The following is a 24,208-nucleotide window of genomic DNA, read 5'->3' as shown; positions in this document are numbered from 1 at the left end:
AAATGAATCCGACTAGGAACCACAAGGTTGTGGGTTCGATCCCTGGCCTTGCTCAGTGGGTTAACGATTCGGCGTTGCTGTGAGCTGTGGTGTGGGTCGCAGACGAGGCTTGGATCCCTCGTTGCTGTGGCTCTGGCGTAGGCCTGTGGCTACAGCTCCGATTTGCCCCCCAGCCTGGGAACCTCCATATGCCGCGGGAGCGGCCCTAGAAAAGGCAAAAAAGACCAAAATAAAAACAATAACAAACAAACCAAAAAACCCCACAACTGTATTCAATCCTGATTTTGGGAGTTCCCATCGTGGCGCAGAGGAAATAAATCTGACTAGGAAGCATGAGGTTGCGAGTTCGATCCCTGGCCTTGCTCAGTGGGTTAAGGATCCGGCGTTGCTGTGAGCTGTAGTGTAGGTTGCAGACATGGTTCGGATCTGGCGTGGCTGTGGCATAGGCTGGCAGCTGTAACTCCTATTCGACCCCTAGCTTGGGAACCTCCATATGCTGCAGGTGCGGCCCTAAAAAGCAAAAAGAAAAAAAAGAAAAAATCCTGGTTTTGCTATTTTTGTGACCTCAGACCAGAAAAGGAAAAGGAAACGGAAGAGAAAAAGGTTGCTTCACGTATGACCAGTTTCCCTGTAAAATGGAAACCTGAGGACCTACCTCACATGTTTGTTAAAGAACCTAAACGGAAAATGTCTGAAAAATGACCAGACACAATGCCTGGCAGACACGGAGTGCCTGTAAATGCTTGTTTGTTTGGATATGTCTCTTTATTGTCCCACAGATAACACAGGTGAGAAAAATACAGACGCCTTGGTAGTTTACAAAATAAATGGGACCATCGGTTTTCAGATTTGTTTAGATGTGGGGATCCTGTGCTAAAAAAGGAAAGAAAGTAAACACAGAAGTGATCCGCCGGTCTTGCTCTGCCCCCACCCCGTGACCCTTGGTCTCCGAGGCTGTGAGGAAAGCCTCCCGATTAGGAACTGGGTAAATGAAGGAGACGTCTGCCGGGAGTGAGACTGCTTAGAGGAGCAGGTTTTGGTGGGGACGTTGATAAGTCAAGGCTGACGTGTGATGAGATGAAATGGAATACTCACAGGACGTTCAGTTGAAATCCTGAAGCATTTTACATATATAAGATATATATGTGTATGTATATTTTAAAAATATATATATATATATTTGTCTTTTTAGGGCTGCACCCACAGCATATGAAGGTTCCCAGTCTAGGGGTCCAATCGGAGCTGCAGCTGCCGGCCTACACCACAGCTCACAGCAACGTCGGATCCTTAACCCACTGAGCGAGGCCGGGGATCGAACCTGCAACCTCATGGTTCCTAGTCGGGTTCTTTAACCCCTGAGCCATGACAGGAACTCCAGCATTATATATTTTGGTCTCAGTTCCATTCAGTTGCTAGTCTAAGAGAGGGAGATTTTGAAGGCAGGATATATTTAAAGCTTAGGACTGAAACCATGGGCATGGGTGAGATCCCTGGAGAGCGTGTGGGATGAGAGAGGAGAGGGCCAGGTGAGGTCCCGCAGAAGAAGAGGACGCGGATGAACGTGGAGGAGGGGGCGCAGTGACCTCAGTGGAGAAGCAGACCGGGACGTTAGGAAAAAAAAAGAGTGTCTAGAAAGCGTGGTCTCGGTGGTGTGGCTGGGCCAGAAAGTAGATGGAGAAGGAGTGAGGGTTGAATGGGGATGAAGAGACGGAGAGAATGAAGTGACGAGAAGAAAACGCGAGAGGTCGTCAGCTAGAGCTCGAAGCGGGGAGGTGTCTAATTTTTTTAATAAGAGAAATGAGCACCTTGGAAAGCTGCGTGAAAATAGTTGGTGGAACTGAGAGGTTGAAGATGCTACACATAAGGAGGAAGCTTCTTTGGAAAATGGACGAGATGGGCGCTGGTAGAACTGTGGGTGCAGAGAAGTCTGTAGGGTGCAGAAGGAGTTCAGCCTTGTGGCCTCCATGTATGTGCCTGTGGAGTTTGAAGAGCAAAAGAGGCGAGGAAAGGGAATCACGCAATAGGTCTTAAAAGATGAGGTTTGGAGTTCCCATCGTAGCACAGTGGTTAACGAATCCGACTAGGAACCATGAGGTGGCGGGTTCGATCCCTGGCCTTGCTCAGTGGGTTGAGGATCCGGCATTGCCGTGAGCTGTGGTGTAGGTCGCAGACGTGGCTCAGATCCCGCGTTGCGCGTTGCTGTGTGGCTCTGGTGTAGGCCGGCGGCTGCAGCTCCGATTGGACCCCTAGCCTGGGAACCTCCATATGCCGCGGGAGCGGCCCTAGAAAACACAAAAAGACAAAAAAAAAAAAAAAAAAAAAGATGAGAAGGTTTGAAATCATTGCCTACGATTGATTTTCAAAATGTGTCTTAAGCACTCACTATGTCAGAGCCTCTGATAGGCACCAGAAAACAGCAACAGACAGAGCAGACGTGGCTAGTCTGGCTGGTCACCCAAAGAAACAGGAGGTAGTGCAGGCAGAGAAGAAACTCTTGTTTTGAGAAAAGGTTGCAGTTGCACGGTTTTTCCCGTGGAGTTACTCAGGGCTTAGAGGAGGATTTCTGATGGGTCTTAGACAAACGGTGAGAAGACCGAGAGGCCCGGGGGCTGAGGGTGCTTGGAGGATAAATCGTGTGTCCCACAGACAGCAGCTGAGTGCCTCCCGTGTGCCGCGCGCTGTGCGGGAGAATGATGGGCGTTGTAGACCTTGATGGGACAGTGGCTGAAGGAAAAACCCAAGAAGGGGACAGGTAAAAACGTTGCAAAACTCGGAGGTTTGATCAATGCACTGTATATTTATTATATGATCTAATGAGCACTATGTTATAAAATCATTCCCCTTTAGCACCCCTGCAGTGTTATGATATAATTCTTGAGCTTAAAATATGTACGGCGGTGGCTGCCCTGGTTGCCCCCGTACCTCGGGGTGCCCACTGAGGCCAGGGGTGCTGAAGATCCCGTAGCGCCCCGGTCAGCAAAGAACTGCCCCACCAAAAGTGCCAGTAAGACCCCTGTTGGAAAAGTCTGACGTAGACAGTAATTCGAACTGCAGAGCTGTTGTTCATTCTGCTCCTTCACACACGGATCGTGCCGTGTAGGATCTTCAGACCAGAACCGTGAAGGGTCCCTTAACGTGCGCTTAACTCGTGGGTTCCCTTCTGCCTGTGAGCCCACATGATTGTGAGCTCTTCAACTTACCCAGCAGTCGTTGCTTCCCTGTGGGTCCTTTCAAAGTAGGGGTTTTCTTTTGCAGGATGTCAAGTTAATTTCCTACTAGCCGAAACACGGACGGTGTAATGCTGTAATTATACCTGCTGTGTCGGTTTTCTTCTGTGATGATGTAAACTTAAGACCTTGAGTTTCATGTTTTTCGAGGCCCGTAAGTAGTTGCATTTTATCTTAAAGCTAGCCCTACATTTTTTTTTTTCCTGTTTAAGTGACAATTACTTTAAATGTTCCACTGAATGACCTTGGTAAACATTTTTTGTTTAAAAATTCTAACAATAGGGAGTTTCCATTGTGGCTCAGTGGTAACGAACCCAACTAGTAATCCACGAGGATGTGGGTTCCATCCCTGGCCTCGATCAGTGGATTAGGGATCCAGCATTGCTGCGAGCTGTGGTGTAGGTCACAGATGTGGCTCAGATCTAGCGTTGCTGTGGTGTAGGCTGGCAGCTGCAGCTCCGATTTGACCCCTAGCCTGGGAACTTCTGTATGCTGTGGGTGTGGCCCTAAAAGACAAAAAAACAAAAAACAAAAAAAATTTTTTAAATTCTAAAAATAAAATCCAAGAAACTAGTCAAAACTAAGAAAATACAGAAATAATGCCCATATTTCCTAAAGTGTTTAAAAATTTGCAGAATTTCTCATGATGCCCGGTAGTCTTCAGTTGTTGAGAAAGGAAAACAAACTAGCCCAGGTTATCTTTGGATCTAGCATCTTAGTCACATTTGAAATTTAAAAGCTTATCAGTTTTGTGGAGATGAGGAAGTGGGAGAAAAGGGAGGAGGTACTTTTGTTGAAAAAATGTGTTTGACTCTCGTGTTCTCTCTTCCACAGATAAAAGTGGAGCCGGTGGTCCCGGCCCCCAGCCCGGTCATCCCCAGGCTGACCCTTCGAGTCGGAGCGGGCCAGGACAAGATGTGAGTACAAGCGCTTCCCGGTTCAGCCGCACTAGCTTGGCCTTGGCCTTCTCTTCGCCTTCCTAACGGGCATAAAACCTGCAGACCTTTGCCTGTGCGAACTATAGGGCCAAGCTTTATTTTGAGAAGTCTTCATTTTCAAATCTTTACTGGTTTCTTTCTCACAGTAAATTCTCGCTCTTTGTTCAACATATAGGATCTTTTTTTTTTTTTTTTTTTTTAATCTTTTTCTTTTTCTGGTTCTTTTTCTCTTTTTTAAAGACAGGCAGAATGTTGTTTCTGTGTAGTTGGAAAGACCCTGGGTATCTGAAAATTAAGAGACTATGTGTTGAATGGATTGCTACCATACTGTATCGGGTGGGTGTCATGTGGAACTCCCTCCAGTGTGTGTTCTCTGTCACCAGGACAAAGAGAAAAGACTCGTCTTGCTCAGATGGCACATGGTTTTATTCTGCGCTATAAACAAGAGACTGCCAAAGGCTGGGTGAAACAGTGTGTAAGAGTAACAACTAAAGTCCTAACTCTCTGCCCTTTTTTAAAAATGATTTATATTTTTCCCATTATAGTTGGTTTACAGTGTTCTGTCAATTTCTACAGTACAGCAAAGTGACCCAGTCACATGCGCGCGTGCGCTCGCGCACACACAGACACACACACACACATTCTTTTTCTTACATTATCCTCCATCATGCGCTATCAGAAGTGACTAGATATAGTTCCCAGTGCTACACAGCAGCATCTCATTACTTATCCATTCCAAAGGCAATAGTTTGCATCTATTAACCCCAAATTCCCAGTCCATCCCACTCCCTCCCCCTCCCCCTTGGCAACCACAAGTCTGTTTTCAAGTCCATGAGTTTCTTTTCTGTGGAAAGGTTCATTTGTGCCGTATATTAGATTCCAGATATAAGTGATATCATACGGTATTTGTCTTTCTCTTTCTGACTGACTTCACTTAGTATGAGAATCTCTAGTCCAGCCATGTTGCTGCAAATGGCATCTTTTGTTCTTTCTTATGGCTGAGTAGTGGTGTTGTTTTTTGGGTGTTTTTTTTTTTTTTTTTTTTAAAGAGAGAACTAGAAACATAAACCCCATGTTTGCTGTTTATTTTCTTAATTTTCACGGAGTCATCACACCAGCCTACCCCTCTTCAAAGTAAATTAGTTGGTGCGGCTTCTTTTCTTCATCTCTGAGGGATGAATTTAGACCTCGAGTGATCTTACATGGTCCTAACAAGGTGGTGAAACTTCGATTTTTTAAGAAAAAAATCATTCTTCTAAAATCATACTGTACATCATTTAAATGAATTTTATAAGCTCAATGTGCAAGTTTACAACCTTATTTTTTTTACCAGTAAGCCTGAAAATGGATTAATTTACATTGCAAACAGTCAAATATTGTGTAGAAAATAGGCTTACAAGGCATTTGACTTTCATTCAATTTTTAGCCATAAAAATGAAAATAAGAGCCATGAACTTATCTATTTAGCAGGTAGAATAGACAAAGGAAATTCGCTTTGTGTTCTCATGGTTCATTCCATCAAGACATCATTCATATACTTAAGATATTGGAAGGTGTGAGAAATAGATCCTATGACTCTGGAACAAAATGTCCAGTATTGGGAAAATTATAATACCCAGACCTTCTGGACAAATTGTCTTTGAAAGTACATCATTATACAACAAGCGTGCTTTCTGATATTTAGGTATATAACTCCCATATTATGTGAATTATTAATCATTTGACCAAAATTAGACACAAGGAGATACTTATACTGAACAAAGGAATAAGTTAAGGGAAATAAATCACATTTTAGATGTAAAAAGGGAGAAAAAAAGAGACCCAAGCTACATAGCCATAGGGTTGTATATAAAATGTAATTTAATCAGAAAACTTTGTTTTCCTTTTCTTTTTGCTCTTTTTTTTTTTAATGTTTATTGCTCTTTTAAACCTAAATCAGGGATCAGCAAACTGTGGCCATGGCCAGTCCATCCCGCTTTCTGTTTTTTATGGCTCACAAGCCAAGAATTGTTGAAAAAACATTAAAAGAAGAATGATATTTTATGACACATGGAAATTTTATGAAATTAAAAGTAATCTTTTATTGTTATAGCACAAGGATACCTGGCTTATTCCTTGGCAGTAATGATGGAAGGGAGACGTGGATTCATGTAAACGTGCCTTTACTAAGTGTGTTACACCTGGGGGTGTAAAGATGCTCTTTTGAAGAGGGATTAATGAGTCGGCTAGGATTCGAGAGAGGGAGTGTGAGTGGTCTAGGGGAGGGGGTTGTTTATTGCTAAAGAACAGGCAGAGAGCAGTCTTTTGAAATTATCGGAAAAAGAAAAGGCCTTGCAGGGTTCAAATTATACCCTCTCGTTGGAAGACCTTGAAGACAATATTCGGTTTCTAAATCTTACATGAAGAAATCATGTCTTTGGCCCTTTATCCAGGAAAGTGCTTTGAGGTCGGATTATTTCCTTTTTCTCTATTACTGTGCCTTGAAGCCAAACAGAGGGACCTTGTTTTTCCCTTGATGGAGGGGCCTGGAAACTGTATTCTAAAGGGTCTGCCCCGTACCTCCTTGTGATAGGGTGGCAATTCAAGGTGACTTTGTAAGGACCTTAAATTCCTCTAACGGTCTCCCAGTGGTGGGTTTCCAGAGTCTGCACGGAAGGTGGAACTGAAATGCTCACCCTGAAGTTTCCATCTCCACGCTCCATTGTTCGTTGGGCTGGTAGGAATGGGGAGACGGCCCATTCAAATGCACGGTGCAACAACTGGGTCTGGCCTTGATGCCGGGAAACAAGGGAGGTCTCAGCTTGCCCAGGAGTGGCCACCTGGAGCCACCCCAATGAGGACCTTGAGGTCCCACTGGACTGGGCGACGGAGCGGACGGCGATGGCATGTCCACTGGCACAGGATGGGCAGGTGGCAGCACAGGTGCCGTGTTGATATCCCAGCCTTATCGTTTACCGCGTCCGTTTCTTTTGAGCAAGCGTAGGAAGACCGGGCTCACTTTTGACATTCGTTCATTTATTCGTCTCTGTGAAGAAAGCCGAGGGCAGTAACGAGATGGGGTCCCTTTGGGGTGGGACTTAAGGATTGTCCAGAAGGACATGGCAGAGCAGGGCCTGCACGCCTCTAAGTTTCCACATGTGCTTATATTTATAAAGCTTAAAATTCTGTGACGAGAGCTTCTCATAAAACCAGATAACTTTAAGCATCAGGAAAGTGTTAAGAAAAAAGGTACCTCCGTAAAGATCTGGGGATGAGTGGCTGGGGGGTTAAGCATGTCCCCACTCACGTTCCTCCGTCTGCCCCTCGGGGCTTCTCCGAGGGCGGAGTGGCCCTCCTGCCAGCATGTTATCTGTGTGGGCAGCACGGCTGCTGTGTTGGAGGAACCGCGAGCCGGGCCTGCTCTGAGGACATCGCCGCCCTTGTGCAGCGAGTTCACCAGAGAGGGGCAAGGAGCGGGGCCCCTGCAAACATCCCGTAACACTCAGCCTTTGTGCCAGGAAATAACTGGTGCTACATCGGATCACGTGACGTGGAGTCACACATGAGGCCTTTCAGGAAAACAGTGTCATTACCGTGAAGAACTCTAACTTTTCTCTTGGCGCACAACAGACATTCTCTTTTACAGATTTAATCCTTTCCCCAGAACATGCAAGTTAAGCTGAGATACTTTCCAATGACTCCCCAACTGCTGGCAATTATACAGTTTTCCTTCTGCTAACATTTTGTCACCACAGCCATGAGAATGATCAGATTTCTTATAATTGAGGAAATTCTTTCATTAATCAGACCTCTCTTAGCAGAGGTGCTGAAAATTTGGTGATTTCCTTTGCATGTAAGTAATTCAGCTTTTTTGTCGCAGTTCATAGAGTTTAGCTTATGCCCGGGAGGAGGCTTTTGACAGTTTTCTAAATCATTTATATATACTTTAAAAATGGGAGCTAGAACTTTGCTCATTCATCTTGAGAAGTAAATTGTTCAAGCTTTAAAAATATAAAATATGTATTGATATTTGTTGTCTTTTTCGTGATCCAAACTTTTCTGATTAACTTGTTTTGACAGGACAACTAGAAATAGAGAATAACCATGGGCAATTAGAAAAATAATCATTTAAAATATTTTTAAAGAAAGTAAGCATTTTATATTTTTATGTAGCCACATTTAATTGAAAGACATTTAATAGGTGAACTGTGTATAGTGGTGTTTTCGTGACAAGTTCTTTAAAAAAATAATAGGCACGATTTTTATCCCACTTTCTGCATTTTTTCTATATTTAAGATGTTGCTTATTCATATGTAAATTTTTCCCACTCTAAACAAATTTAGGGTGACTTAAAGTAAGCACTTAAAATAAGGTTATTAGAAAATGGAAACAGGAAACCAAGACCAAGGAGAAAAAAAAGAAGGAAACAGTTGGCACATCAAATATGATTACAACTTCTTAGTAGCGAGTGCAGAGTGAAATACTTTTTTTGTTTGTTTTTGAAACCTCAGCAGATGGAGATTCCCAGGCTAGGGGTCGAATCAGAGCTGCAGCTGCTGGCCTACACCACAGTCACAGCAACTCAGGATCTGAGCTGCATCTTCAGCCTTCACCACAGCTCACAGCAATGCTGGATCCTTAACCCACTGAGCGAGGCCAGGAATCAAACCTGCATCCTCATGGATGCTAGTCAGATTCGTTAACCGCTGAGCCACAGCAGGAACTCAGGAGTGAAATGCCTTTTTAAAAAGGAAGGTACCTCTTAGTTTCTCAGGAGTAAGGTTTTTCAAGACCCTAAATTTGAAGTTTTTATTTCCACAAGCAACCAGATGGCAAGAACAGCATCTTCCACAGGCACTTTTACAGCAGATAAAAGGCATTTTTTATTTGATTATTTCTTACACCAGCCCCTGACCCATGGGTATAGGCGGCCTAGCAGCACCCCCAGAGGAGGGGACTCTGTAAACGGCTTCTCTTCTCTCCTTGAAACACTTATTTATTTATCTATTTATATCAGTCAGGACTCTTGGTTGCAAGAAACAGAAACTCTCAAGGAAACAGAGTTAAAAGGGGTTTATTTGACTTCAGGCGAGGTGGTATCCAGGGTTCAGAGTGTCGTTAAGACTCTGCTCACTTTCTGTTTCTCTCTCTTGCCTCGTGTGACGGCAGAGATGGCCCGCGTGGCTGTTGGCCGTCGCGGTTCTTCGTGCTCACGGGCTGAGTTCCCCTTTCACAGCAGCCGTGGTCAGTTTCCCCCAGGAGCCACGGCCAAGTCGCCAGCCCCGGTGGGAGAGGAGGTAGCCCTGCCAGAAGGGGAAATGGTAAGTTCCAGAAGGAAAGAAGGACTCTCTTACCAGAATAAGGGATGAGGGGCAGGCAAAACCAATTGATAACGCTTTTATTTTATTTAGGGAAAGGCAATCAAATTCATATTTTTATAAAATCACACTTAGGGTAGAGCAGGGAAGCTTATTGGTTTAAAAAAAAAAAAGATCCTTTAAGAATGGAGTTCAAGAACATTTTAGAACGTCATCCTGTCAGACCTGGAAAGCCTTTGGCTCTTCTATTTTTAATTTGCTTCCCTTCCCATAAAACTGCCTTCTTTGATTAAAAAAGAAAAAGAAAAAAAGATTGAAAAGTGTTGATAGTTTTCTTTGTTTTGCCCTGGTTAACTTGCCCTGATACTGAAACATGTCATAGGTATTTTGCCCATATTGGAAGCTAAATACCAAGAACAATGACCCCCCCCCAGTAAGTATATAAAAAAATTTAAAAACTTAAGAATGACTATATTTAAAATTGACAGCAAAGGACTTACTTTTAATGGTAGTGAGAGATGGTAGCACTCCAAATGAAATTTCCTAGCGGCTGAACACTGAATACAGGACTCACGGACCGTGTTTGTTATTCTTGCCACCTCGTCGCCCTTACAGATTCAGCAGCCCCAGGCCAGATATCTTGGTTAGAAATCCGAAAGGCAGCAGGCCGATAAAATTCTTCCTACTTGGGTCTTCAGCCCTTTTCTGATTTTTCCAGACTAGAAGATCTCCGACCTCCTGCTATCACTGTCTCATTTTTACTGAGCTAAAAAAGTTAGGATGGGAGTTCCCATCGTGGCGCAGAGGAAACAAATCCGACTAGGAACCATGAGGTTGTGGGTTCGATCCCTGGGCTCAGTCAGTGGGTTAAGGATCCAACGTTGCCGTGAGCTGTGGTGTAGGTTGCAGATGCGGCTCAGATCTAGTGTTGCTGTGGCTGTGGTGTAGACCCCTAGCCTGGGAACCTCCGTATGTTGTGGGCTCGGCCCTAAAAAGACAAAAGCCGAAAAGAAAAAGAAGTTAGGATGACATCTCCCAGTTTAATTTCTTCCCCTGGGACACGGTAGTTTGTTGACCAACACCAAAGATGCAGCATTTTGAGAAAAAAAAAAAAGTATGCTGTCGGAAAAACTAGCTTTAGGTTTTGGGGAATGCCTTTTACTACGTAGTAAAGCAGGTGGAAAGATTCTAATCAAAGCACTTCCATCTTCCTTGTAAACAATTACAGCAGTTCCTACACAGATGCCACATTAGAAGACTGGGGAAAATTTACTGGATTCCATTCTAATGCAATTAGAGCTAATTTTGTTCTTTAAATGAATAAAAGGTCAGCTAGTAAATCTAGCTTATCTTGAGTCCAGACTTCAATAAATTGTTTTATTTAATTTGTTGTAAAAGATCTTATCCTTAATGGGTCTAGGTCTTATTAGTTCACTTAGGTTTTAAAATATTTATGACCACCTTTTTAGATATGATTTGAGTGATAGTTGGAAAGTTTCTCTCTGCAGTGTTATCGAGGCCCGAGATCACTAATTGAGTGAATATAGGAAGGTACTTAAGATGTGTTATCTAGAAAAAGCTGATGCGAACTTGCAGAATTTAAATGTTCTTTAACCTGTGACAGGCAGAGATAATTTAGCTATATCATGGTAACCTTTTGGATACTATCTGACTATAATTTCCCCTAAAGATCAAACTACTCACCCTGCTAGTGTTTAAAGAGAATATATACCTACTGATGAAAATGCTCTTATTATTACTGACAACACCACCGGAAATTTAAATTCTTTGCATTCTGTGGTTCGCTGCCGTTTGGTGGGGCTTTAGTATGAAGACACCTAGATAAAGACCTCAGGGGCACAGCGCTGCTTCCTCCTCTGTCCCACTCCCGCCTCTGATAGTTGTGTCCCTGCCCGAGCTTTGTCTTTTAGAACATTGAGCCTTTGCAAGTGCAGCTGCCACACTCTCAGCGCAGGGGTTGGGTGGAGGGCCATGCCGCCGTGGGGGCGGACCAGCCATGCCGCCGTGGGGGCGGACCAGCCGCATTACCCCGTTTGCATTTGCTCTCTGGTCCTGGCCCTGCATCTGCCCTCACAGCTTGTCCTCCGGGCTCCAAGGGGCCCAGCGCCCCTCTGGCCTCTGGGATCAGCCCTTTCTCCATCCTCGCCTCTCCCGCCTGCGCCGCCCGGAAAGTTCTTCCCCTTCCTTCGTCACCGCCTCTCTTCTGCATCTTCCTCTCCTTCCTTCTCAGCTCTTCCCCTGGCCGTGGGTTCTGCCATCCTAAACCCTCTCGCCTTCACCAGCCTCCCCTCTAGGTGAGGGCAAGGCCACATCGCGTCGTCTTCTCATTCTCACGTCTCAAAACTTAATTCCTCATATGTGCTTTCTTTTGACTGTTTTTTCCGAGTTTGTTCCTAAACTCACGACATTCTGGTTTCTGCCCTGGAAATGCTTCTGAAGCTTCCCGTTAAGGTGATAAACGTGCCCCAAGACCGTGCCGCAGTCCTGTGACGTCCGTCCTTCCTGCAGTTGGGACACCGTTGTCCCCGCCCCGCCCCAGCCCTTCCTGAAACTCCCTATTCCTTGTTTTTCCTGATGCTACTACTCCGATTATTTCGCCATCATTGCTTCTGTTTTCCTTTCATCGCTTTTTCTTTCTCTTCTTGTCCATGTGCCCTGTTCTTTCTCCCCTAAAGTTTCTCTTTCACTTTTTTCAAAACTGTGCAATGACGATTCCCAGATCTTTCTTTCCAGCTCAGGTTTCTCCCCTAAGATGCAGGCCAGTCTGCCCAGTTACCTCTCAGGAAGTTGGACTGGAAGGCTGAGAGGCACCCCACGCATAGCGTTTCCAAATTAAACACACCATTATTTCCCTAACCTTGTACGTCTTATTTATTTTTTTTTTTAATTTGTTGATCATGAAACCAGAGCTTCCATGTTCAAGCCATCTTGGTTTTGAGAGTAACTTGAAAGAAGACAAACACACTCTGCCTCGGAGACCTGGAGGCTGTGTTTGTGTCATGACACCAGACTGAACATCTGAAAACTAAGACAGGAAGGCCTCCTGGCACCAAAATGTTGTTCTGAACAAGATTCAAGGAAAGAGACCCTTTCCTGGGAAGTGTCCCTTGACTGTCCCCTGAGCTCTCAGCATCCCAGGCAACACCTTCAAGTCGGGGTCCCTCCCCCTCGCCTCGACTGCAGTGGTCGTCAGCGCCAGAGGAGGAGAGGGGTCTGCATCCCAGTCACAGGCCTGCAGAGGCGCCTTGGGCTAAGAAACGCAAAGGCCTTCGGTACCAGAGCTGTTGTGCTTCCTGGAGAGAATAACAGATGTTTCTGTTTTCCACTTTCCAAAGCAGGTACCGAGCACGGATCACCTTACACTCGCCTGACTCTAAGCTCCTCCCCCCAACTCTAAAACTTCCAGTGGATTCAAATTCCCATTGTGGCTTCAGTGGGTTGAGGACCCAGCGTTGCCGTGAGCTGTGGTGTAGGTCACAGGCATGGCTCAGATCTGGCGTGGCTGTGGCTGTGGTGTAAGCCGGCAGCGGCAGCTCTGCTTCACCCCCTAGCCTGGGAACCTCCATGTGTCACAGGTTCGGCCCTTAAAAAAAAACCCTCCAGCGTCACAGAAGCACGACCCCGCTCCCCCACCCCGAGAATGGGTCTCTCCCAGTCTCCTTCACCCACAGCCAGCCCATCCCCGGCTCCTTTCAGCTTTACCTGCAGTATTTCTCAGTTTCCTACCCATTCCTGCTGCAGCTCAGAACCCTTAAAGCCCCTGGCGGCTTGGATTTGCACGTCCTGCACTCCCACGGGGCCTGCAGTTTCCTGTACAGAACAGGATGTTTTTCCTCTTTAATTCCTTTCTCAGGTTATCCCATTTGCCTCCCGGGCCTCCACCTCCCTGTCTTTTCACCAGAGTAACCCATATTCATCTTTTAAAACGCATTCGTCATTAAGGCAAGTGATCAGAGCCCACCTTCCCGTCCCGACCCCCGGCCAGCCATCCTTCCAAGGGCGTCCCGCGTCCTGTGCTTCATGCAGAAACCCTGGGCGACTGTCTCCTCCCCCAGCCGGGAGTTTCTTGGAAGTCGAGGGCGGGCTCCGGTCTCCTTTAGCTCAGCTGCGGAAGAGCAGGTGACCTCGGGCCGGGCCATACGTATTTGTCGGGATGGATGCACCGAGTGAGGCAGTCTCCCAGCTGCTGAGCCAGAGAACTGACTTTCACTCTGTTTGAACGAGCTTTCATAGATTTGAACTAGTATCAAAATGAAAGTCTAATTGAGTTAATTTTCCAGAATGGCTGTAGCCTCACAAGCACCTCTGTTCTTGTCAAGTAGAAAGCCCTGGAGGAAGAGGGTTAAAGAGGATGGAGGGAGCGGCCGCGCAGCCCTGCAGCGCCAGGGAAGGGCTGCAGGCGCTGCTGACGTCCGCTGTCAAAGGTGTGCCTCTCCCTGTTCCCCCCACCTGAATGATGAGAGGACGCTGAAGAGAAGCTGCCTGAAAGAACTGGAAGGTCCTACAAGTGGGGTGACTAAGTTTCCGAATGTCTTGTCCTACGTAGTATAAAGTCGGGCGTTCTGTAGGCCACGGCAAAGAGAAATGTGGGCTTTTTATGAAGCCCTGCATTATCTGCACAGTAACAGAGGTGCCACTCCTACACTGAGCAGATGAAAATGACAGCCCTGAATTTGAGAATATCGTCATCGGGATAGCTTCCCCCCGGAGCACACTCACTGATTGTCTATCTTGGGCTCTCTATGCCACGCGTACTAGCATCTTCACCTGTTACTTCTGCTCCTTTCATCCGCCAAGATGAAAAGACGTGTGTGTGTGTGTATACATATATTCTATATATATAGCATATATATGATATTTTCCATGCTATTTACAGAGGAAGGTAAAAATCCATGTAAAGCATGGTGCTTTTTGATGAAGACACAGCAATTATCAAATTTTAACATATTTTAAAGTAGTAGTGTTGAGTCTTCCAAGCATGACTTCAGTAATAAGTGAATATTATAGCACTGCAGTGAGATACACATTTAATCACAATCTTGTTCACTTTTCAAGTTCACTGACTATCCTCTTACTGCTTTTAATGTTTTCAAATAACTGGGATGTTATTAATCCTAGAGTGAATGACTGAAGGAGCGTCTGTGTGTTGATATTTTAGGTTAATTTGCAACTTTAGCATATTTTCCTGTGAAAAGCATCCCACCCTCCTCGGTAGACTCCAGGCTCAGAGAATAAAAGTGAAGTTTTATCTGTGCTGAATAGTTCAGTTCCGTTTGGTTTTGCTTTTTCTTACGAAAGGCACCCTCTCTTGGCCGGAGAGACGCAGAAGCTTTTCTGAAATCACAAAATCTTTCAGAAGTTGTGACTCCAGGGAATTAGGTTTTTGAAAAGAACCCTGACGGTGCCACAGACAACACCCTCACGATTTTACTTTTTCAAAAATTGTTTCGCATTTGAAAAATACTAATTTTGATTGCGTACATAATAAAAGCGTGTTGAAGATGAGACACTTGGGCCGAGGGTAAATTTGAATCAGGACCAAGGACGTAGTCAGAGCAGAAGGTGGAAAGTGTTCAAGTCTAAAGATCCGTCTCATGATGCGCAGGTTCCAGGTGGTTCCTTCCAGCTGGGAAGGGTCAGAAGAGACTGGAGTAGAATTTGAGGAGAGTCCTCAAATAAAGTCTCCCGGAGTAATTGTGTGTGTGTGCTTGTGTCATCAACACAATCCACATGGAGGTTTATTCGTGTCTGTGGATTTTTGACTTGTAGGCAGTTTTATAAATTTAATTTTCTGAATATGGAAGACATTCATCTGCCTCCCAAGTTGACGCTGTATAACAAGATAGAGGCCAAGAGGGCTTGCTTTCCTCCGTTTCCCTCTGTGTGTGTCCTTGCCCTGTAGCTTACCGTTTTTCTTTCTTTTCTCAGTATCATTTTGTATAGCTTTTAGTAAATATGAGAAAATATGCATTATTTAATACTTATCTATGGGAGTTCCCGTCATGGCTCAGTGGTTAACAAATCTGACTAGGAATGATGAGGTTGTGGGTTTGATCCCTGGCCTTGGTCAGTGGGTTAAGGATCCCGGATCCTCATCAAAGCGGCTGAGGTCACTGCTGTGGCGCGGGTCAGATTCCTGGCCCAGGAACTTCCACGTGCTGCGGGCGTGGCCAAAAACAAAAACAAAAACAGAAATGAAGATTCTACAGTGGCTATAGTTTCCTCTAATTACTTCATGCAGTCTGTTTCATTTTTCAAATAGGTCATGCCTGAATTAAAAGATAAAATGTGTGCTACTTAGTATGTACTTGGGTTATGACAAGATAAGATGATGTCAGGATTCAAGAGGCAAGCCATGAGCCTGAGGAATTAAATCCATTTACAGTTATGTGCTAATTATATGAATGCAAAAAGTTGAGCTGTGAGGATCAAGAAGAATAAGAATAATGACTGATTTGAAGAATGAACATAAAACTGATTCTCTTAATTGTCTTTGGGTATTTGTTCCTTTTTGATCACATGTGAAAGATGGAAATGACTCTGTTACAATTGGGCATTTTAAGTACTGTTGCTCAAAAGTGTAACTTCTCCTGAATTCTGAATGTTTACGTACGGACCTAAATGAGATGAGTATTTGGTATATCAATTTGCTGTTTCTGTATAACAACCCAAAAGCTGAGCCGCTAAAGCAGTAAGCGTGTGTTTCTTCCTGGTTTCCCAGGGGTCAGGGATGTGGGTACTTCTGCCTCCAGTCTCTCTGAGGCTGCTGCCCGGGGCCGAGGTCCCTGGACGGCCTCACCGGGGCTGGAGGATGGACTGCGGGCTCAGGCGGGGCTGTCAGCAGCAGACCCCAGTGTCACACACAAGCCTCTTCCTAAGGCAGCACCAGGGTCCTTGTGACTTAGCGTCTGGGTCCCCCAGAGCAAAGCCAAAGCTGCAGCGTTTCTCCTGGCCCAGCTCAGGCGTCGCACACAGTTGCTTTCACAGTATCCCGTTAGCCGTCCAAGTCAGAGCCCACCCCATCTGCAAGGAGATGACGCTGGGTGGCAGGGCCTCTGGAGGCTGACCGCCACGCTTGGCCTTAGTGTTTCTGGGACTTTTAAAATAGGAGTGAGGGAGTTCCCGTTGGGGCTCAGCGGTAATGAACCCGACTAGTATCCATGAGGACGTGGGCTTGATCCCTGGTCTCGCTCAGTGGGTGAAGGATCCGGTGTTTCCGTGAGCTGTGGTGTAGATCACAGATGTGGCTCGGATCCTGAGTGGCTGTGGCTGTGGTGTAGGCCAGAAACCGCAGCTCCAGTTCGACCCGGGAACCTCCATACGCTGCAGGTGTGGCCCTAAAAAGACAAAATAAATAAATAATAAAAATAAGAGTAAGAAAGCAAAACAGGGATGTTTCATATAACTGTTGACAGAACTATGCGGTTTTATAGAAACATATAGTCAAGTCTCAGTGGTCTTTGTCTACTGTAAGGAGGGGTTAGTTTTAAATACAGCATGGGAATCTGTTGCACATGGTATCACAAGAGGAGCATGGTGTTTCTGAGACTGATGAGTTTTAAACCTGAAGAAGAAAAGCGAGTTGTGGCTTGAACACACATGTTTATCCAACATCACAGAACTTCCCTGTTGAGACATTTATGTGAAATTCATAGAGGTGCCCGCAGTAGTTTTTACCTGTGCATCATTTTGTTACCACTTAAAAATGGCTGTTGGCTTTTAGGGGGAAGAGGTGAGCCACTGGGAGGGAACTTTTGAACTTGGTGCAGTTTAGTCCAGTGAGTCGGACTTTGATCATTTCGATGGCCGACTTCAGAGGGCTGGCACCCAGTGGCTGGGTGCTGAGGACCTCGTGGTCAGACATGTCCAAGTCGTGTTTGCCCCTCACCTCCGAGGCTCTGTGGGGCTGGAGAGGTGAGGACTGGCCCCTTGTTGACTTGTCAAGCTGTGAGTTTGCGTTATCGGCCAGGCAGCTCGTGACCCACTCTATTTATTGCACTGGTTTGGGGGGGAACAGGTAAAGAAATCCTGCTGAACATCCCTCCTTCTGCACGTCTGTATGAATAACGCCAGTGTTTATAGCAGCTGGAGCCCTCTGATTAAATCCCCCCAAAGCTGGAACGTTAGCAGCATGGAGCCGTTGCGGGACCCCGCTGCGGGTGGTGTTGGTTACTCCGGGAGATGCCGTTTTTCACCAGGAGCGCCGGCGAGAGCTTAGCGTGCAGTTCAAGCAAGCGCTCCCTGGGGCAGGAGGCCCAGAGAAGCCAGACACGGTCTGGGAGTAGGAACAGTGAAGGTGGGCAGTGAAGGCCAGCAGGAGTCCAAAATTATTTGTACAGGGATCAGATTAGGTTAAGTGGGAGTTCCCGTCGCGTCGCAGTGGTTAACGAATCCGACTAGGAACCATGAGGTTGCGGGTTCAGTCCCTGCCCTTGCTCAGTGGGTGAAGGATCCGGCGTTGCCGTGAGCTGTGGTGTAGGTTGCAGACGCGGCTCGGATCCCACGTTGCTGTGGCTCTGGCGTAGGCCGGTGGCTACAGCTCCGATTGGACCCCTAGCCTGGGAACCTCCATATGCCGCGGGAGCGGCCCAAGAAATAGCAAAAAGACACACACACACACACACACAAAAAAAAAATCAGGTTAAGTGATGATGGTTTATCTCCCAAGTGGTGAGAAAGTTTATCACTTTATACTGTTGAGTATTTTTTTCTGTAAGGTTCAAAATTGAAGAGAGAGTAGAAGAATTGATCATTTTTTAATGATTTTTATTTTTTTCCGTCATAGCTGTTTTAGTGTCCTGTCAGTTTTCTACTGTACAGCAAAGGGACCCAGTCACACATACACACATACCTTCTTTTTTCTCACATTATCATTCATGCTCCATCGTAGGTGACTAGACATAGTTCCCAGGGCTCTACAGCAGGATCCCATTGCTTATCCATTCCAAAGGCAATAGTTTGCGTCTGTGAACCCCAAATTCCCAGTCCATCCCACAAGAATTGTTCTTAAAACTGCCTGCAGTTACCCCGAAAGTAACTTAGCAGCTAGAATCAAAAATAACTTTCAAACTCTGGTGAGTCTTCTTATGAAATCAAGAATTGGGAAAAACAAGTCACTTTATTTTTACTTTTAAAATTTTTTTACAAGTCACTTTAGAGCATGTATTATACTAACTGATCTCTTGGGAGCAGAAAATGAGGACGTGTTTTGTCTCATCAACACCGAGTACCCACTTTAATGGTTTTCCTTTTGTGCTCAGAAAATTTGCATGAGTAGCTGTAAGTGTATGTGTTGAGTGTGGATATGTACTATATATATGTATATGCGTGTTGTAGGTATTTGTATCTCACTACATACCAAATTTAAAGGAGTAATTTAATTGAATTGGAGGAAGATTTATCTTTATTATGAGCTATTTTCATCAAAATGCCATTTTTCTAAATTGAAAAGTGCGAGAGAGATGTGCAAGTAGCTATTTCTGAGATGTCGGGTGTTGCTCCATTAATGGATCAACCGTCTGTTTAAACCTGTTGGCTTCGCCGCTCATGCTAAACCATTCCCATGAGCACCATTCGCAGGCCTCGCAGGTAAGGGTGGAGCCTAAGACAAGCAGAAAAGGAAAGGGGATTAGGAAGGAGTCCGGTGAGGCAACACTCAGGATGGGTCTGGTACAGTGCAGACCTTAGAAGCATTTCCGGATGACAGTGAACTCTTCCTGAGGTACCTTGTATTGGTGTCATAGTTATCCTTGGGCCAAGAATGAGGAGACGGATGAGGACTTAGAATCCTTGCTGGCCTACAGGCTCATTAAGGCTCTAATGTGAAGTTGGGCGGAAGGAAGGTAGGTAGCAAGGGAAGAAGAGAGGAAACTGGCCTATTTGAAAATATTTTCATCAGGCCAAAAAATATTCAAAAGTGAAATAATTATTTTACGGGAGCATTCTCCCTGCAATATTAGGCATTAAGCTTATTAAAGCTGATGAATATGTATTAAGACACTGTTTAATACCGCAAAGAATTCGAAGACAGTAAGCTATGACATACCTTACTTCTAAGGAATGTACCACCTAATGTGGGTGAAAAAGACAGATATGCCCACAGGATACAGAGCAGCCATGTTGTATTTCTTTGAAAAGACCCAAGGCTCTTTTTTTTTAAAAAAAAAAGAATTACCTGAGAGCGTTGTTATAAATGGTAAAAGTCAAGTGTTTCAGTAAAATTTAGAATTTTGGAGAACATATTATTACACATTGATAGCTTCTCAATAATTTAAGACATTTTTTTTTGCTGAATGGTAACACCAACAAATATGATTTTTTTAATGTGTAAATATGTGAAAGATGTGCATAATTCAGTGAACCAAAATATTCCAAATGATCAAGGCATGATGTTATAAAGTCACGCCTAGGTTAACTATCTATTCAGAGTGCAGAGAGATCAATGGCTATTAACATAACAGAATATGAAAATCTTATTGATATGGTTTTGGATTGTACATTGCAACTACCTTGTAGGAAATTACCAGTTGTTGTATTTTGGTATATTTTGTTGCAGTATCAAAGAAGAATTTACACAATTACCTGAAAAAGCTATTAAAACACTCCTCCCTTCTGCAGTTATATGGGCATACATTAAGGAGATTTGCAAAAAAATCACAGTCTTGTGTGATATTTTGCAAAAAATTGCCAGTCTTCTCACAAAATTATTTTGTCTTGGAAAATATACTTAACTTTTCTTTAAAAAAAAATGTTATCTGAACGTGTGATGAGTTTGTTGTTACTTTCAAATGAACTCAAGTCTTTTGTTTGAACTTCAAATTATAAGCTCAATTATTTTGTTTTGCGTTTCAAATTATAAAATGTCTGAGTTTCAGTTTTTAATATGGTAAATATTGACAGGTATAATGCATGTAAGTAAAAGTTATTTTGGTTTCTCAGTGTTTTTTTAAGATTGTAAAGGGATCCTAAGACTAAAAAATTTGGAAATTGTTACTTTAGAATTTCTTTTAGTGGAGTTCCCGTTGTGGCGCAGTGGTTAACGAATCCGATTAGGAACCATGAGGTTGCGGGTTCGATCCCTGCCCTTGCTCAGTGGGTCAAGGTTCCGGTGTTGCCGTGAGCTGTGGTGTAGGTCGCAGACGCGGCTCGGATCCTGCGTTGCTGTGTCTCTGGCGTAGGCTGGCGTCTACAGCTCCGATTAGACCCCTAGCCCGGGAACCTCCATATGCAGCAGGAGCGTTTCAAGAAATGGCAAAAAGACAAAAACAAAAACAAAAACAAACAAACAAAAAAGAATTTCTTTTAGTAAGGGCCCACTGGTGCCAAACTCTCAGATTTTGCTTGCCTGAAAATGTATTTTCATTCTTATTCTTATGTTTTCTAAGACAAAATTTATTTTTCTTTAGCATGTTGAAGATGTTATCCCACTGTCTTCTAGATTTGATTATTGCTCTTGAGAAGTCAGCTGTCATCTGTTTCTTCTTTCAAAGTTATTGTTCATTTTTCTCTCTGGATCTTTGCAGATTTTTCTCTTTGTGATGTTTTATAGTTTCGCTCTGATGTACCCAGGTATAGATTTCTCTCTTGCCTGATTTGTTGGGCCTCTTCTTTTTCTTTTTTCTTTTGCTTTTTTTGTCTTTTTAGGGCCACACCCATGGCATATAGATGTTCCCAGGCTAGGGGTTGAATTGGAGCTGTAGCTGCCAGCCTCCATCACAGCCACAGCAGTGGGGGAATCCAACCACGTCTGTGACCTACACCACAGCTCATAGCAATACCGGATATTTAACCCACTGAGCAAGGCCAGGGATCGAACCTACATTCTGTAGATGCAAGTCAGATTCGTTTCTGCTGAGCCACGATGGGAACTCCTGTTGGACTTAAGTCTGTAGATGAGTTAGTATCTTTTATCGGTTCTGTAAAACTCTCAGAAATTCTTTGTTAACACTTTGCCTCTATTTCATTCTCATTCTAGAATTATTAAACAGCATTAATTAGATCTTTTTATTGTGTTTTCTTTGCCTCTCAAGGCTATATTCTAGGTAGTTTGTTCTGTTTTATTCAGTGTATAGTTCTCCCATCCACTGGGTTTTATATTTTCCATTTCTATAAGTTCTGTATGGATCTTTTCAAATCTGCTAGATTACTCTGTGTAACCTCCTGTTAGTCAGCAGATAATTTCAAGTTTTGCCTTTTATTTTTTTAAACACTGTAAGCAGAGTTGTTTTATAGTTGATAATTGTAGCATCTATTTTCATTACAAGTCTCTTTATACTGTCTGTTATTTCTTCTGGCTCTTCCTTCCTTATGTGTTTATCCTTGATTTTGTGTTGCTTTTTTTTTTCCCTTAAATAATTATCTGTATTAATAATATGAGGCCTAGAAATTAAGTTACTTCCTCTCAGGATGATCAGGGCTGAATGCCTAGGCACTTTAAAGTCCAGATTACTTTAAATATGGTGTCCTGAGCCGTCAAAGCTGAGAATTCCTGAGATCTGATTCATTCTTGCCTAATTGGTATAGCCTGTTGGGGAGGGAGTTCTATTCGACTCTCACTTTGACAGGCCCTGGATTTGAAACCTGTTTTCTGTGTCAGAACCAAAGATCTGATTCGCCTTACACACAGATGCCCTCGGAGTGAAACACCTGGGTTCTCTGCTTTTCCTTTAGTTTTGGTTCCAGCACTCATGTTTTAACCGTTATGGGAAACTGCTTCCAAAGTAGTGTTTTTAAATTTTAGTCTAACCATTCAAATAGGGAGTGCTCGCCCTATGGATATAAAATGCCACTGTAATAACTTGGACCTCTTACCTCATATATAAGGCAACACTCATTCATTTGGCCTTGAGAGACAGCACATCATGGATTCTAGACTTGGGGTTGCCAGGGGGGAGGGGGGACAATGTGGGAGGGACGGGGAGTTTGGGGTTAGTAGATGCAAACTATTCCATTCAGAATGGACAAGCAGTGAGGTCCTGCTGTACAGCACAGGGAACTATTCCCAGTCTCTTGGACTAGAACATGATGGCAGGTGACACAAGAAAGGGAATGTGTGTCTGTGTTTGTGTGTATTTACATATATATGTGTGTGACTGGGTCACTTTGCAGTACAGCAGAAATCGGCCCAACATTGTAAATCAACTCTACTTTAAAAATACTATAAAAAATAAAAGATCACGGGTTCTGAAATCCGGCTGCCTGGTTTAAATCATGGCTCTGCCGCCTGTGGTCTGTGAACTTGTGCAGGGCACTTCATCTCTGTGCTTTAGCTTCTTCATCTGCAAGAGGAGGAGGAGGATGTCAGCTGTTACCTCCTGTGGTTGTGGTGATCCAGTGAGAGGGGCCGGCAAGCACCTGGCCCTCCAGTGCTCACCACAGTTGTCAGTGCTGGGTAAATATTCGCTATGAATTACCTTAAGCATGTATCGAGTGTCTTCTTTCTTTCTTAAAAAAAAAAAAGTTTTAGAATCAAATAGACCGCGGTTCAAAGCCTGCCACCCATTTACCCAAACTCCTTTCTCGCTCTAATTCTGTTTCCTCGTCTATAAAACGGGTCATGATACCTCCTTTGAAGTTGTGAGGATTAGATGAGGCGATACCCGGGAAGCGCCTAATAGAAGACCTACGCGCTTCCAGGCGCTCGGTAACTAGAGCTTTCAGATGACTGACCCGGGGCCACGTGCTGGCGGGGTTTGCGCTGGGCTCTCCTGACGCCGGCGAGCGCGCCTTCCACGGGCCCAGCTGAGTAAGCCGGTGTTGATGAAGAGACAGGCCGTGGTGCGGGTCTCATGAGAAGCTGGTACCACCACCAGGAAAGGGGCTGGAGCCTCTGCCTCCCCCAGCCCGCTCCTGCCGCCCCACCGCCGGGACCCGGGACGTGGAGAAGCAGGCGGGTGAAGCCCTTGAACCTCGAATCTGCAGCGACGGCCGGACTCTGCAAACGCCTTTTGCTGCGGGAAGCACCAAGGGGCTTTGCGGTCGCGTCCCTGTACCTCTCTGGCTTGACTCCACGCTCAGGTTTGACTTCTCTCTCTTTCGTTGACAGTGTCATCAGCAAAGTGGTCCCAGCTCCTGAGGCGAAGCCAGCGCCTTCTCTGAACAGACCCAAGACGCCGCCGCCTGCGCCGGTCCCCGCCCCGGTGCCCATGCACGTCAGCCCTGCCCCGGTGCCTTTGCCCCTCCTGGCCCAGTGCAGCGCGCCCCCTGCCGGCCTGCCAGCCCCGCCTCCCGCCGCCGCGGCCGCCGCCAGCGCCAAAGCGCCCGTCCGCAGCGTGGTGACCGAGACCGTGAGCACTTACGTGGTGCGCGCCTTTCCCGCTTTGGCGTATTGCAGGAAAGGGCTTAAGGGCCCAGTCCTCCCGGGAAAGTGGTTTCAGTTAAAAAGCAGTGTTAGATGTGTGGTTATGGGAGTCCAGAGGCAATTCTGTGCGGCTGGAAAGGTGTTTTCCAGCTCTCGGCTGAACAGGGCTGCGTGCCGGTGCTCGCTTATTGGGCTCCATAAATAACGCCGCAGCACTGGTTCGCTTTCTTTCACATTGTGCATTTACTCAGCCACGTCATATGCAGAGGTGAATAGTGATATTTAAACTCCTCATTGACTTTCTTGATCAGGCAATTCAAGTGTGGAGGTAGGAGTGCAGGTTATGTAATTGCGCCCTTCTGCTGGCCCGCTGCTGCCTCTGAGCAACAGCACCCATGCCTGCATGCATCTCCTTGCCTAAGGTCC

The 24,208-nt window shown here is 45.1% G+C and overlaps 1 protein-coding gene across 1 annotated transcript in view; it reads left to right on the top strand.

Moving 5' to 3' along the window:
- TAF3 (TATA-box binding protein associated factor 3) overlaps positions 1-24,208 on the top strand; it is a 154,217-nt gene that overhangs the window by 124,578 nt on the left and 5,431 nt on the right. Inside the window, exons 4-5 of the mRNA XM_021064999.1 lie at positions 4,062-4,144; positions 23,528-23,783. Of these exons, the coding sequence (XP_020920658.1) occupies positions 4,062-4,144; positions 23,528-23,783 (339 nt within the window). The remainder of the gene's footprint in view (positions 1-4,061; positions 4,145-23,527; positions 23,784-24,208) is intronic.

The sequence above is a fragment of the Sus scrofa genome, chromosome 10 (genome assembly GCF_000003025.6).
Source record: "Sus scrofa isolate TJ Tabasco breed Duroc chromosome 10, Sscrofa11.1, whole genome shotgun sequence".
NCBI lineage: Eukaryota > Metazoa > Chordata > Mammalia > Artiodactyla > Suidae > Sus > Sus scrofa.
This window is presented reverse-complemented; position numbering and strand designations above follow the sequence as displayed.